The sequence below is a fragment of the Thunnus maccoyii genome, chromosome 2, assembly GCF_910596095.1.
Source record: "Thunnus maccoyii chromosome 2, fThuMac1.1, whole genome shotgun sequence".
Lineage (NCBI taxonomy): Eukaryota > Metazoa > Chordata > Actinopteri > Scombriformes > Scombridae > Thunnus > Thunnus maccoyii.
This window is the reverse complement of record NC_056534.1, coordinates 9,332,339-9,348,267: the sequence shown is the minus strand read 5'-3', so window position 1 is coordinate 9,348,267 and position 15,929 is coordinate 9,332,339. Positions and strand designations below refer to the sequence as shown.

The 15,929-nt window shown below is 38.2% G+C and overlaps 2 protein-coding genes across 11 annotated transcripts in view; one reads left to right on the top strand and one right to left on the bottom strand.

Annotated features, from left to right (window-relative positions):
* Positions 1-15,929, top strand: part of LOC121906138 (hemicentin-1-like) — a 196,539-nt gene that overhangs the window by 56,677 nt on the left and 123,933 nt on the right. The window lies entirely within an intron of this gene.
* On the bottom strand, positions 840-8,993 carry ears2 (glutamyl-tRNA synthetase 2, mitochondrial). 2 transcript variants are annotated; one of them, XM_042424921.1, is made up of 11 exons: positions 8,833-8,993; positions 8,150-8,351; positions 6,813-6,968; positions 6,378-6,567; positions 5,794-5,944; positions 5,021-5,342; positions 4,729-4,837; positions 3,423-3,576; positions 2,884-3,014; positions 2,650-2,785; positions 840-1,189 (listed from the first exon to the last, which is right to left on the bottom strand). In XM_042424921.1, exons 2-11 carry the CDS (start codon positions 8,331-8,333, stop codon positions 1,094-1,096), a joined length of 1,629 nt encoding a protein of 542 aa, XP_042280855.1. In that variant the 5' UTR covers positions 8,334-8,351; positions 8,833-8,993; the 3' UTR covers positions 840-1,093. The 2 variants fall into 2 exon arrangements, with proteins under 2 accessions (XP_042280855.1, XP_042280861.1); XM_042424927.1 differs by having other exon boundaries at positions 8,916-8,936.

The following is a 15,929-nucleotide window of genomic DNA, read 5'->3' as shown; positions in this document are numbered from 1 at the left end:
TTAAGATTTTAGATACAAAACTACTCAACAGTATAAAGTAGTTCACATCAGATCCACGTCTTGTGACAACATAAATTAATACACAAGTAAAATATTTAAACAACATAACCTGTAACAGTGCAACTATGACAGAGGCTATTATCCTGCATAATGACTTTTGATACTTTAAGTATATTTTGCTAATAATGTTTATATACTTTTATACTTTTATTTAAGTAGGATTTTGAGTGCAGGACTTCTAATGGAGTATTATTACAGCCTGGTATTGCTTCTTTTTCTTAAGTATAGACTCGATGTTTATTTTTTTTACATCAATTAAATCAGTATTTAATGCTACAAATAGCTATAACTTGAAGCATTCATCATAAAGATATGGGTCTAAATACTGTATATATATTCTTTTAACTAGGTATGTGAATTATTGGATATTATTTATAGGAAATTCTTATGTCAAATTCAACACAAAGCTTTAATCTTCAATATGATTTGACAGTGGGGCAGCCTGGCACTAAAATTTCACATACGCATAATAGTTTAATGAGAAAGTCTCATTACTTCATGACTATAATAATTTTCTCAAAATCATCCAGTGGAATATTTGTCTCCTTCTTTTATCATGACTGGCTAAAAGCTTAAAATGCTTTTTCATGTTTGGTTGGGGAACTTTTTTTGGGAAACATGTGCATGTTGGAGTTCGTTAACTGGTTTTCTCAAGTAAAACACGAACATTTGCATAAAAAATACCAAGGTACTTCCCCCTTCCTTGGCTGTGTGGCGTCACCTGGCCCTTCAAAGTCTGAAGAAGCACTGAATAAAACAAACAGAGCATGCAGGCCAAATAATAGTCTCCATCTTTTATAAAATATTTGTAATAGTTCAAGTATTATTCAAGTGTCATTCAACTTATATCAGTGGGTTCAAGTTCTTTTTGAGTTGTGTCCCGGTTTGTTTTGGCAGACTCGCCAGGTCATGTTGTCTGAGGTCAAGCATGTATTGCTAAACATACAGGCCACATCCTTAACAGCAGCTTTTGTCCTCAGGTTTCCATCAGAGGTGAGGTGTCATGACGTCACGGCGACAGGCTGTCCGGTCGTTAACTAGTCTCTGAAAGCAGCAGAAGTTTCTGGAATCGATGGCTGATCTCTGCGGGTCCCAGAGACACCATCATCTCAGCTACACTGGGACCTTGCTGCAAGTCAGAGAGGAACAGAGGATCAGTCAAATAATGCAATCAAGTCAAGACAGTGATACAAAAAGCATCAGAGTCAACTTCCTGTTTCCATGTATCTGCAGGGTTACTCTGATGACTGACTTACTGTGGGTTTACCGGGCCTCCAGTCATTACTATCATTACAAATAATAATCATGTGCTATTTTTTAAAATGCTATTTTAGAGTTTAGCTAAGTCATGTCATGGACAGAAGTAAAAAGAAAAGGAGTCACATGCAATTGCAACAGACCAGCAAGGATCTCTGAGTCTCTCTTTATGATTATTACAGCCAAAAATGATTGAATGTTCTGTGGTGCGGTGTGCAAGTTCCTGTTTTTAAAAATAGAAATACAGTGACATTTGAAAAGTGTGAGACAGCAAGTGAGTGAGCTATAAAATATGACTAAACAATATTATTAGTTCCACTGAGAAAAGTGATTTTAGTTTAGTGCAGCTAAATGTTCTTGAGGCGGCTGTAAAAAAAATACCTACGCAAACATCAGGCTCAGAAGAACAAACATGTTAATCTTTGTTTGATTTTTTTTTTTTTTTTGAGTCAGAGTTGAGTCAATCACAGAAAGACAAACTGACAGGCTGGATTAAAGGACAGAGACTGACTGTCCCAGACAAATTTTTTGGTATCTGAGACAGAAACCCTTGTGACGTTAAAAATCAACAGTTGTTCTCGCTACAACAGGTCATCTAGTGTTCAAAAATGAGTCTTGATGCGCTGCTAGTTGGGACACTTTGGAGAAAAGTCTGAGAAGAGACAGAGATGAGCAGTAACCAATGACAACACAACAGGAAACCTGGAGCGGAGAAGGAAGGAAGGAGGCACTAGACACACAAACATAATGTATCCTCTCATGTTTATGTTGACTCTAATAATCATATCATCCATATCATGTAATAATTAGTACACATCGTCTGAGATCAGCTGTGTAGGTTTATGCACGCGCGCCCCCCCCCCCAAAAAAGAAAAACGTCTTATAGTGTGAGCACTATAGCAATTTTTAATACCTTGAAGTCTGCACTAGCTTTATGGGCAAAGGAAAAAAAAAACGTTTTCTACTACATAAAACCTTTAAAAAAAAAAAAGTCATGGGGCACTATTTCACAAAACAAAGGCCATACATTTGAGGGAGGCTGTTGTTTGGACAATCAAATTGGAGCTAAATTATCCATCACACAATCACTTAATCCATTAGACAATCAAAAAGCAGCAGGTCAGCGTTTTCCCAGTGTGACAAGTTGAAGGCAAATGGCTCGGTCTGATTCAGCTGGAGATGTGTAAAGAGCACAAACCGAGCTGTTGGTGTAATTCTGGTTAGTTAGTTTGATGTTCAAAACTTGACCACTTCTGCTAAAACTATTTCCTACAGAAAACCTTGTTTATATTGCGTATCAGCCATGAAAATGTGTATGTTGTCTTCAATTACCTGCAGACCACTGAGAGCCAGACGTAACAGCTTCATCACCTCTCTGTACTTGGTGGCTTTAGTCTGCTTAGCCAGCGTCTTCAGATCTTTACTGAGTCGATCCACCGCCAGCTCCTCACCTCGCTCTTCTATCAGTCTATAAACACACAGACGTTTTCATAATCCTACTGAAACAGAGCAGCTGGAAGGTGATGAAGTGAAACTCGCAGTTGGAAAGTTATTAAAACTACATACTTGAGAACTAAAGAGGCAATGTGTTGTGCTTCTGGGGTGAGTGCTGCCACCTGCTGGCTGGAGACGGAAGGACGCACCCACAAGTAAGAGTAAGCAGGACTTACAAGCTCCTTCAGGGAGGATATGTGACCCTGCAGAGAGGGGGGAAGAGAATAGTTTCAGTATTACTGGAGAGGAAGAAGAGCAATTTAAAGTAGTAAGAGCTGAATCCACATCTGACTGCAAGTAGGAAGAGGTGACGAGTAAAAGACTAAATAGAAATGTATTATAATTTTAATAAGAGGCTTTGACGTCTGGCCAAAAATGTTAGATGCTAAAAAGATTTATCACTTTCTCACAGCTGCTCTGGTGTGAAGGTTTCCTCATTTACACATGGTCAGATTTTCATGGCAACCACTATCTAGATGCTAAGTTTAACCTGTAGGGACAATAACTACACACTTGCTGAGACTTCAAATTAAATTTAGTTTAGTAGAGATGTTTGTTTAGCTTTTAAATGGTCTGAACACTTTTCTGTAATATCCACATGTTACTGTTACCTTGCGGAGATGAAGAACCCGTCTGATATAATCCTCATGTAGGACTTCTTGATCCTGGATCTCTGCTGTATAGGCCCTCTGGATTTGTCCCCGCAGATCATTTATCAGCAAATGACACAGCTCCTCATCTTCAATTCGCTGTTCCAGGTGGATTCTGACAAAAATCAGAGAGAGATTGATGAGATATTAAGTATTACCTTCATACTAAAAAGGGGAAAAAAGACCCACGTGAGGTTTATAGATTTCACTTCCTCTGTTTTATGGAAATTTACGTAACAAGAAATGACTACAGCCGTGCTACCCCTACCACATCATTGGATGGGTGAAAAAAGGAAAGATAGTTAATAGTTCTTTTTTCATCCTCACCACTAATCAGGTAAAAATGTAAAATTTGGCTCAAAGGTGGCGCTAGAGGAAAGCCACACTGGTACCTAAATCCAAAGGGTTTCTCCTCTGTACAACAGATATGTAAGACATCTCAGACTCAGCTCTTCGCTGTCAGACTTGATTCAAATTTCATTAATTGATGTTGTACTTCTCAGTTCAGTTATCTTCTGGCATGTTAGCATGATATGTTAACAATAAGCTAAAAGTGCAGCTGAGGCTGATGGGGACTTTGACCAGGTTGTGGCAAAAATCATCTTAGATGAATGTCTGTACCAAATTTCATGTCAAACCCATGAATAACTGTCACTCTATCAGAGAGCAACAGACATCACCATATCTCATGATCCACCAAGAAAAGTGGAGCTAACCAGAGTAATTTTATTCCCAGGGGGGCATGAATGAGGACTTCTAGTTCTTGCGAATCCATTATTTATGTGTTTCTATGATGCACCTCATTGCTCTTCCCATTCATTGTATTGTGCCTTTGTTTATAGAGTATACCACACTGAATAGACACCTTCTAGGTAAAGGCCTCCTCTATACAAACTTGGGTACCGCCCCATAGCTGCTTATGGACCTAGTATGGGGTTAACTATCTCCATTATTAGGCACACCCTTTGCCTCTCTGCCAGTTTGAGAACATGACTGGCCTCAAACCCATATTATTTAAATGTTCCTTGTAATGTGTTGCATGCTGAGCTGATAAAGGCCACAAGCTGAAACAAGTTGGTCTCACAATAAAGTTCTATCTTCATACTACAAGTGTTACTGGAGTTTTTACCTCTTCCTTGTAAGTAACCCTACTATAATGTTTATTTTATCTATAATGTAAAGATAATAAAGCAATAAGAAGCTTTTATGTACCATTATAATGAGAAACACAGCAACAAAGACACATAAAGACGGAGTTTTGACTTACTTGTTGAACTCTGGTAGTTTTTCCAGGTCTAACAGAGCAGAGTGTGTTGTGATCTTTGAAGGATTAAACTCAGAGATCAGCTCATCTATCTTCCGTCCCATTCGATTGGCTACAAGGCAACACAAGTCATTTAGAAGAACATCATTGTTCTTATTATAATAATTTCAAAGCTGATCACAAAAGCACATATAAAAAGGTCTTTTTTCCAGATACAAGTTCAACTGGAAAATAAACATGCAACTTCTTATCTTTTCCTCTTTATTCACTCCTTGATTATGTGTCCATCACTCACTGTTGAATCCAGATCCACAGTTGGTCGTGATATCCAGCAGTGCCTCAGGCAGCACCCCGTCTCTCTGGAAGCTCTGAATGAATATATCCCCCTGCCTCTTAGATAGTTTACTGCCATCTTTGTTCATCAGAAGCGGCATGTGTCCGAAGGTGGGCGGCTGCCATCCGAGAGCGCGGTACATGAGGAGATGTTTGGAGGTGGAGATGAGCCACTCGGAGCCCCGCAGAACATGGCTGATCTTCATGTGATGATCATCTACTATGTTAGCAAGATGATAAGTGGGAAAACCATCTGCTTTTATCACCACAGGGTCACCTTCCACCTGGAAGAGAGGACAGAAGGTATGAAAACAAAGATTAAAGCAAAGAAAGAGCATTAAATCAGTAAACGACTTCAGTTTCAGATGGTGTTTTTAGCTACAGTCAGAGGCTGTAGAGGCTAGTGTTATTCCATGAATATATGACTATTGCATTTAGCTCTGTTAGTGACGCATATTTAGAATGCCAGAAATAAAGGGTTTAAGTGAATAAGTCAATTAAATGGCAGAAAAAAAGCACAAAATACACCGCTTGCTTTGCTGAGAAAGTGGCAAATTGATATTTGTCTGACAAAATGTTGAAGAATCTCACGAGCGTGTCCCTGATTCTGTGCTACATCATTTAGTGTGAAAGATATCAAAGAGACAAGAAACTATACACACTGGAGATGTTGCAGGGTGAGAAATTAAAAACTGAGAAATCACAACAAATATAAATCAATCAATCCTGCTCGACCTGGGCCACCTCGTGACGATTCCACCCAAAGATCAGATCCTGAAAAGGCTCGACTCCTGCTTCTAGACGGAACCTGATCACATGTGGCGCTCCCTGAGCTAGCTTCTCCTGAACCTGCTCGGCCCGAAGGTGACGACACCTGTTGTCATACCTGGAGAGAGAAGGAGAGACGTGGTCAGTGACTTTAAAGGATGAGGCTGGTGATTTTTTTCCTGTTAACAAATCTCATGTAAAGAGCCAAACCAACAATGAATTGATCCTACTTACAAGTATTGTGTGTGTATCCAAATCCTGATACATCACCCAGTGCAGCGGTGTGGCTCATTGGCGTATATTTAAGAGTTTTTGGACAACAACAGAGCTCTACAGCACAGAGGAATTAGATATATCAGGCTTTGGATGCACATATAAATACTTGTAAGGAGGAGCGGTTCATTGTTGGTTTAACTCTGCACATGAGATTTGTTGGCACCAAGAAAAACACAGAAAACCGCCGGCCATATCTTAGTTGTACCGTACGTCTTCTTTCAAGTGTGTAAGAATATATGAATATCTGGTGTGTGCGATCATGTAAATCCAGCCACCTTGGAGTCTGTCCAGCCCTCAGGGCCTCTTTTTTGAGTAGTTCGAGTCTCTGTGAGCTGCAGAAACAGTAGTAAGCGTGACCACTCTCGACAAGCTGCAGGGCTGTCTGACTGTAGAGGTCTAATCTCTGGGACTGCAGGTATGGACCGAGTGGCCCACCTCGACGAGGACTCTCATCTGGAGGTATACCTGGAGGTGAAAATGAGTTTAGCTAAAATATAACAATGACTCTAAATAAGGACATGATAAACTACTGTAAAATAAGATTATATTAAGATATTACTCAGTCATTTTGTACTGATTTATATCATTAATTTTCAATTACTAAGAAATCTATAAGTGATAATTTATAGTTACTGTGCACAGAGACACACTGTATCATTGATATATTACACAACTATGGACCAGTCATATAATAGCCTATATCTTCTTACCGGCCCACTCCAGCATGTCCTCTATGGACTCTGCAGCTCCTGGTACCAGCCTGCTCTGATCAGTGTCCTCCAGGCGCAGGACAAACGAGCCTCCGTACTTCTTAGCAAAGATGTAATTGTAGAGAGCAGTGCGGAGGCCTCCGAGGTGTAAGAAACCTGCAGCACAGAACGACATAATGTTATAACATCAGACTGCTAAAGAAGACAAAAATATATCTAAATAGGCTGTTTTTCAGATGCAGGACAGAGATTATCAATTAAGAGAAACATCACTTGTACGGTTAAATTATTGATCCTTTGCACATTAAATTTATGATATTTTGCCCACTGCCCTTCTCCAGGTTAAAACTACTTCATGCTGATTAAGAACCGTGGACTTATCTGGACTAAAATTACATTTTTGTCCCTCCTGTTATTTATAGAAGCAATATTTTATCCACCTTAAACACAATGCCCTGGTTTTAAAACAACATTTCGACTAAAATCTAAAAACTCCCAACAATAAGACAACAGCTGCTATTTTATCAAACTGGAACAAGCAGGGACAATCAATCTGCACAAACTAAAACGAAAATATAACTGTCATCTATGGACATCTCCATTGAGGAGAGGGGACTGCTCTTCAAAGTAGTGATTACTGTAATCAAGTTGCTCATTAAGCCTGTGCACAATTACTGTACACTGTCGACAAATAATTTCAGCTAGATGGGCACCTGACTTGTTTAGAGACAGACTGGAAAAATTGTGAACCCGTCCTTTAAACAGGGAAGTAATAAAGGAAATCTTAATGCTACAGGATACAATTATGTTTTAGACAATAATGTGCTGTCAACTTTGTGGCAGCAGTTTGGGGAAGAGTTTCATGTTTCAGCAGCAATGTCACCATACACAAAGCCAGGTCCATAAAGAACTGTTTATCTTAGTTTGGTGCGGAAGAAACTGAGCAACCTGCACAGGTGCCTGACCTTGACCCCATCTAATGGGTGCAGGATGAATGGAAATTGGGAACTAGACTTTATAATCAGCAATCAATTGCACTACTATTCTTGTAGCTGAAGCAAATCCCTGCAGCCAGGCTCCAAGATGTTGTGAAGAGCCTCCACAGAAGATTTTAAGATGATCAAAAAGCACGAGTGTTTGTGAGTGCATTTCAGATTAGACTTGACACCATATTTTCAACATGTATCTTACTGATTATCACTAAATTGATGTGTGCAGGTGTGTTTGATTTGTTGATCCCTGATGGAAAAACAGCTCTAGATAATGTTATGGGATATGATGATATGGGATAATGTTATGGGACATTTTAAGGCTCTGTTTTCAGATGAGGACCTTACCTGTCGGACTGGGGGCAAACCGGACCCTCACCTCTCCTTGAACCGTGGAGCAGCATCTTAAACCAGAGGCGCTCAGCTGGAGTTTAGTCCGTCTGTTTCTGGCCGCTGTGGGACACTGAAACCCTCTGAGAGTCACCACAGTGTGCAGCTGACACCGCTGACAGGATCTCAGCCAGGACGACATGACTGATCACAAACTGAGCTGCAATGTGACGCCGAGCAGACACACGTTTTGTCGGTCACACCGGTGTTTCGGTTTAGCGAGTGACCGTGTTAGCTGGTGACTTTCAGCTAAATGCGTCTGTGGTCAATTGGTTGAATATGAGACACTTTCTGATAGAGGATAACTGTATAAAATCCCAAGACAGACTAATGTTACACCAGCACGGCCAATTTATACGCTACAGTTGGTTTCCCACATTATAAGAAACGTTAGAGGTGAACGAGTCTTCCTGAGCACAATTACGTAAATGCTTAGCGTAGATATTATACACAGATGAATATGTATTTAAAATTGATTAAAGTGCAATTAAAGTCTTTAAGAGGACATCTACGTGCTCTGTCCGTGTTTTCAACAGCTGCTGTCACTACGAGCAACCGTTCGGCTGAATGTCACCAGTTAACACGGTCACTCGTTAAACCGGAACACCGGTGACATAACGGCGTCATCTGAAGTTGTTCACCTCAGTCCTGCTCGGAAAGTGAGCACGATGCTGACTGAAACTGCTTTTCCACAGATGACAACCATTTCAAAGTTCTCCCTCACATGTAAACATGTTCATCTGTTTGAGTCAAACACGAGTCCGTTCAGTCATTCTTCTTCTTCGCCGAAATAAAAACCGGAAGACGAATTGACCATCTTAATAGAACACACCGCCACCTGGTGGAGGAAGTTATTATTTCTTCTTCTACTTCTAATTATGGGGTCTCTGCTGATTTTACACATTAAATCTGTTTGATAGTCATGAGGGAAAACCGTTCAGTGTGTAAAAACGGTGTATTACAAAAAGTCTGTGTTATTAAGTGGGGTTGTGTGGCGTTTAAAAGACCTATCAGGTTATGTATGTCTAATAAAAAGATGCATCCTTCTCTCAAACTTCACTCTTCTTTTTTTTAGTAACCCAGTTTTATTAAAATTGAATACTAAATCGTAGCCTTTTAAAAGCCTCAATTAATTACCGTTAAAGGTGCAGTGTGTAGAATTAAGTGGCATCTCGAGGAACAAACTTGGCAGAAATAGAATATAATATTCAAAAGTGTGTTTTATTTAGTGTATAATAATACATGAAAATACGAATTGTTGTGTTTTTGTTACCTCAGAATGAACCCTTTATATCTACATAGGGAGCAGGTCCCCTTCTACGGAAGACGCCATGTTGCACCGCCATGTTTCTACAGTAGCCCAGAACGGACAAACCAAACACTAGAGAGGGCCTTTTGCGTCGCCAATAACTTACAGCACGAGTTTCCTCTGGGTTGGGAGACACTTAGTGACTCATGCTTTGTCACCCTCCTTTGTCACCTCTGCCTCTCAACAGAGCAGCTTTGATTGCAGGATTCACCACAAGAGAAACACACCCATCCCCAGTATGATTAAAGTTCAAGTCTCCCTTCAATACTCCCTCCACAAAGTCACAGTTCACTCAATTTAAATCCCAGTTCAATATTTTCTCCCTACAGTCACACTTCATTCTCACACGATCACCCCGTGACACAAGCAACAATTATTTCTTCTTCTTTGTTGCTTCTTGTTTTCCCATCTTTATTGAACACTCAATAAATAATAATTTGTGTCCCCCACCAATAAAAAACCTCATTGAATATTTTTAAAATAACATCTCCTGCTTCTTCCTCATTAAAAAAAAATCCAGAATATATGAATACATAAATATTGTTAATTTCACATTGAACTGCTGGACACAAATACCTATTCTTAGTGTATGTGCACTAGAGGCTTCAGGTGTCCACGTCACACTTGTGTAAGTTGCATACCGGACCATGATTAGTTTTGAAACAAGTTGTGATGTCACAAATCAGGCTTGTAGGTAAACATGTTAAACTGAGATTTAATGTGAGCACAGAGAAACTCCACACATACATTATTCTGTGCAGTGAAGCTCAAACATCCGACTGAAGGAACAAGAAGAACAATATATTTTTAGCGGAGTGGGACTTTAAGTCTGCTGACAGCAGCTTTTAAGAGCAGCTGGGGAACGATCAGGAGGATGCAGAGCTGAGGAACTACTGAGGTCATTTAGTCACATGTTGCTCCTGACTTATATTATTTTTAATAATAAAGGTTTTGCTAGAGTCAGTTTCTTACATATCTTGAGTAAAGCAGTGCTGGTTTTTAATAGATAAAAAGGAAAATAAGAATATCACTATGTATGCAGATTTTTGTGATCTTTGTTTGTGATCTTCTGCAGTTTACACTCATGAACACATGCAAATAAAATATTAAACACAGCAGTTCATGAACATATATAATCTTATATAATTTCAAATACAAAATTTCTTGTGTGTAACTGTTTTAAAACTCTGATAAATCAGACGGACTCTGACTGAAATACTGAAATATTAAAATACTGTATCATTTTATCTGTGGTGGTTATCAAATTACTGTAATTTCAATCATCACATTGAGATTAAAGTTCTGTTTACTTGAACATTTTGCTATCAATTGTTTCGCTTTTTTCGATAATCTTAGTGTATTTTTATTTTTCTAATCTCATACAATGTGACATATTTTTAACCCAGACTTCAATATTTGGCTTATTGCTTTTTTTTTCCAGTTCAGAGTAATAAGTAGCTTTGATTGCAACATACACATATCAATAAAGTTATATATTTATTAATAATTACATTTATATAATACATTTATATTATATAATAACTTATAGAACTTTATAGAGAATAAATTGTTTCCTTTTTGATAATAATTTTAATCTGTTCTCATGTCACTGTAAGAGTGAAATGTACTGAGGTAATCACTTCATATATAATACTGAACACAGTTTGTTTGCTGCCTCAGATGATCACCAAACCTGTTAAACCTGATCAGTGTGTGCATGCCATGGTGTGTGTGTGTGTGTGTGTACGCACACATACACAAGAATGTCAAAGTCTCTCAGCTCTCAGAATAGCCTGAGTTTTGTCAATGTCACTGTGATGTTTACAGACAACATTTTTGTTTCACTGCTCTTTCTTATCGCCCTTTGTTTGTTTTATTTCTTATTTTAGGCATTGAGGCTAAATTACAGTCTACTATTAAATAAATATGAACATATATTAGGGTTTTTTACAACTGTATCACCTTTAAAAGCCTTTAAAGGGATAACATCTTATGATGTGAATGTGGCAGAGAGCTGGATATGGTCAACACTTAACAGGATGACAGTTTTATTCTGATTCAGATCAAATTCAGATTCAGATTTTATAACATAAAACAGAAAAGAGCTTCCTTTTAACATTCATAATAAATCCATATTAATGGACTGTTGTCCACTCTTAGATCTCTAAATGATCAGTTCTGTCAGATATAATTCCCAAATTACTTTATTGTAAACAAAGCTAGAGGCTTATATATCCAAAAATAAATACCAGGAAGGTGTAACCTACTGAACATAAAGATCAGAATGAAATGTTATACTTTGTGTCCTCTTCTTTCTCTTGTCTGGTTCTCTTTCACACGGGCATTAATACACAGAAAAGCTGAGTGTAAACACACACACACACACACACACACACACACACACACACACACACACACACACACACAGACAAAAGAACAAACCAATTGCGGTAAATGCCTGGAGCAGAAGAGTTCACCTGGTCCTGCCCCCTTGCGCAGCACGGTGGAGCCAGCTATCATCACCTGTGTCTTCGTCACAAGACAGCACACCCTTCAGACGTTCACTGGTACACCTGCGTCTCAGGTGTCAGGAGAGAGAGAAAGTAACGCCGACACTTAAGAGCACTCAAGGACAAGATCTGGTAAGAGATTCTGCTTTGATTTAATGTCATTATGTTGTTTTATTTCCAATCAAAGTCTATCACTGCACTTTAAAGAACCACATCACCCATTTTTAATCTTATCTATACTGTATGTACTTCTCATAGTCAAGTCTATCAGAGAAAACAGAGAAGATTGCAGTTTTGCCGTGAGATACATTATAAGCTTTAATGGTTTATAGTGGGAGGTTGTACAATGATAAATACAATACATGCAGATGCATTCAGTGAAGAAATCAGTGAAGTAATCACTTAAGGTACCATAATCTGTTCCTTTCTGTTGTGTGGGTGTGTTGTGTACCTGTGGCAACGACATGCCGGTTGGGGATTTCAGCAGTGGGAATAATAAGTTCTGCCTCATTAATTTGAGTTAGAGTGCGTTCAAACCTGTGTGAGTTTGTCTAAGAAGAGTCACTCCCCTTACAGTCATAGTATATCTGATGAAAAGGTGACTTTTTAAATTTAACGCCCTTTCAGAGAACAAATGACAAATGCATTACAAGGAAATTCAGCGGACAAAATCACCGACTTGTAACGGCAGTTGATGAAATGAATTAAGGGAAAGGTTCACAACTTTTCAAATCTGTCTTAAAACAACAGTCAGGTGCCCACATGGACAGTGAAAGACTTTTCCTTGCTGTAATAATTCCTCCTATTCATACTGGCTATTAAAAGATCTTCTTCACATGCACTTTCAGTGTAAGTGATGGAATAAAAATGCATTTAAAAGTTGGAATTTAAAAGTGAGGCTTATATGAGGCTTTAGCAGTCTGAGTTAGTCATATCAAGTGGATATCTGCCACATTTACAGTCTTTTTAGCATCAAATTCCCTCTTTATGTTTCCTCGGACAGTGTTTCCCTGTTGAGCTGCAGTGAAAGTAAAGTAACAAAAAGAGGAACTTTGGCACTAAAAAGATTGTAACGTACATTGTACAGTAAATACATCATGAAGGGATCCTCTAATGGTCAGTATGAATAGGAGGAACGACTATGTCAGGAAAAACCTTTTTCAATGTTTATTTTCAGCACCTGACTGTAGAGGAAAAAGAAACAACTGTGGAGGAAGAAGTATTGAGACATTTGATTTAAGTTAAACTAGAAAGACCAAAATATAAAAATACTGCATTACATGTTAAAGTCCTGCATTTAGCGTTCAAAAAGTTCAGAAAATACTTGAAGTATAATTAAAGTATCAAAAAGTATCCTTCATGCAAAATACCTTCTGTCAGAGTGTTATATAATAGTATATATTACATTGTTTGATTATTATTACTGTTTTTACCTTATAACAACATGTCGTATTTTATAAGCTGATCATACTCTACATGTAATTTTTTTAAATCTGCAAAGTATTTAGTAACTTTTCCTTTTGAAATGCTGTTAGGTTGTCTGTTGGGGTATCACCTAGTAAAGTATAACTACTTGAGAACATGTACTACTTTACACCACTGGCGCCTGATATTCGATAAACAAAACCCCATAAAGTTCAGAAAATGCCAGTAAGTTTAGATTATTTTGTCAGTTTTTGTCATTTCGATCCCAAAGTTCAAACATGAATTTGCATGATAACAATAATTTAAGTTTAATAGATTTACAGGTTTTAGTCCAATAATTATAATAGTTCATAATTATAGTTTAATTTTCATTTTGAACTATATTTTTTACTTTCAGCCCCCACTGAATGTTTTACATCTACAAACATAATATGTATAAAAAACTTTTCTTTTTTTACTCTCTTTTTTCTTTTTATGGTGTGTGTATATGTGTGACGTCATTCAACAAGCCTTTTTAGCCTTTTTTTAAAATCGTCAGATGTTTTCACACCACTTCTGTTAAGGTCCGACTTTGGAAATAACGTATTAGTCACAAAGAGTTGGAGGAGTGTTTATCTAAACCTGAGACTCTGGCAGGAATGATCCTGAACAAACACTTAAACTTTAACCAACTATTTACTCTAAAACAAAGACGTATGTTGCAATATAGGAAAGAATCAATAAGGTTAAAATGTTAAGAGGCAACTTATGAGTGTGTGTTCAAATCTTGTTTTAATAACATTGTGGGGACTCACCTCTTATTTGGTCCCCACATAGTTAAAATCTTAAAGCTGCATTGATCAATATTTATATATTAACAATGGCTCAAATGTCTGTGTATAATGTGAAAGAGTTTGCCGGAAGAGACAAACCCACAGAGAATTATCACAAACTCAGCAGTTAACTCGTCTCCACTGAGTGTTTTAATGTTTTGGTTTTCTGCTTGTGAACTCTCGTCAACACTGATTCCAGTCGCAAGAGGAAGCTGCTCTGATAAACCTGCTGTACGCTACCTGACCAGCGCTAAACAGCAAATATCAGTTAGCCACTAGCCAGTGAAACATCTAGTAAAGGACCAAATGTTTCCCGTCAGGAGTTGGTGGAGACCAAAACAGAGCTAAAAGAAGAGTGAACATTTTTGAAGTCTGGCTTCCTGTATCTTCACACAGCAACCACAGTATTGTTAAGGATAGGGAAAGATTGTGGTTATAGCAAATAAACTATAGTTAAAGCAAGTCACACTGGACATCAATGTATTATAGGAGCTGGATACTGGACTCATTCACTCAAATGAAAATTGCTCGCCTGGCGCATTAGCCCTTTTCTAGCTTCTGCGTTTTGTGGCCCACTGCACATGTGCTTTAAGTGTTTGTCCTGCTGGTCCTGCCTGTGCTTTTCCACTCGGTCAATAAACTTTACATTGGAAAATCACTTTTCTAGGCTCACAGAAAGTTTTATAAACATGAAACCTTCATAGGTTAAAAAAGAGTCATAATTGACCTTACTTGCATTGACCTTAAATGCTTTTTGGACTGATATCCACTTTGTTTGACTAACTCAGACGGCTGCAGCCTCATATAAGCTTCAGATAAACTTTTAAATACATTTTTTGCCAAAATGAAGACTATAGATTTTGTTCCCCATCACGTACATTGTAATTGCATTTAGAGGGAATCTTCTAATGGCCATAATGAACAGAGAGAATGATTACAGTGAGCAAAACCTGTTTCAATGTTCATTTGGGCACCTGACTATTGTTTTAGGACAGACTCGAAAAACTGTGGTTCCAAATTGAAATTAATAAGTCAAGACAATGCAATGTCAACTTAAGTGACAAAAATAAGTTTGTCTCTGTGTGTTTGTGTGTGTGTGTGTGATGTGACAACAGAGATAACAGAGATCTGACGAAAACTGCGTCACAATGTTTCTAACACTTAACCGCTCTTATTCAATGAGTTATGTTCTTGACTTTTGAACCTGACCTCCTCTTATATATCCCCGTAATGTAATTTGTCTTAAAAATACACTGCTTTTGGATCGTATTGACTGATCAATAGACTGATCGGTAGACACTAGCAATGACTATTATATGTGCCAATGTAAACAAGGTATATTCTTTGTTTTGGTTACATTTTACAGGATATATTTTTCGAGCGAGGTCATGTGCTCAGTGTCTTTGTGTTCATTGTTTGGAGATGAATGGTGTAGAGTTTCAGCATTCTTTCCACTGATGCATCTATTGTCTCATCATCTTTCTCTACCGCTATGTTAAAGGTCACTCATGCCACCGACTGTAAGATATCTGACTACCACTCCCTGATTCCTATCAGCCGCCAACCATACAGGCTCATACAGCTTTATTTCATGAAGTCCATAAGCATTAAACAGCACTGACAGCTCTGTATAACAATAGTCTGACTGATGAAAGGCGTACTTATGTAGGAGCAGAAATTGG

What these genes read in the sequence shown, in the direction of transcription:
- ears2 (XM_042424921.1), bottom strand. Translation starts at nt 8,333, where the DNA reads ATGTCGTCCTGGCTGAGATCCTGTCAGCGGTGTCAGCTGCACACTGTG. An exon ending in ATCGTCACGAGGTGGCCCAG is followed by an intron (nt 5,343 to 5,793) that starts GTCGAGCAGGAT and finishes CCTCTCTTCCAG; the next exon opens with GTGGAAGGTGACCCTGTGGT. An exon ending in CTGTGGATCTGGATTCAACA is followed by an intron (nt 4,838 to 5,020) that starts GTGAGTGATGGA and finishes GTTGCCTTGTAG; the next exon opens with CCAATCGAATGGGACGGAAG.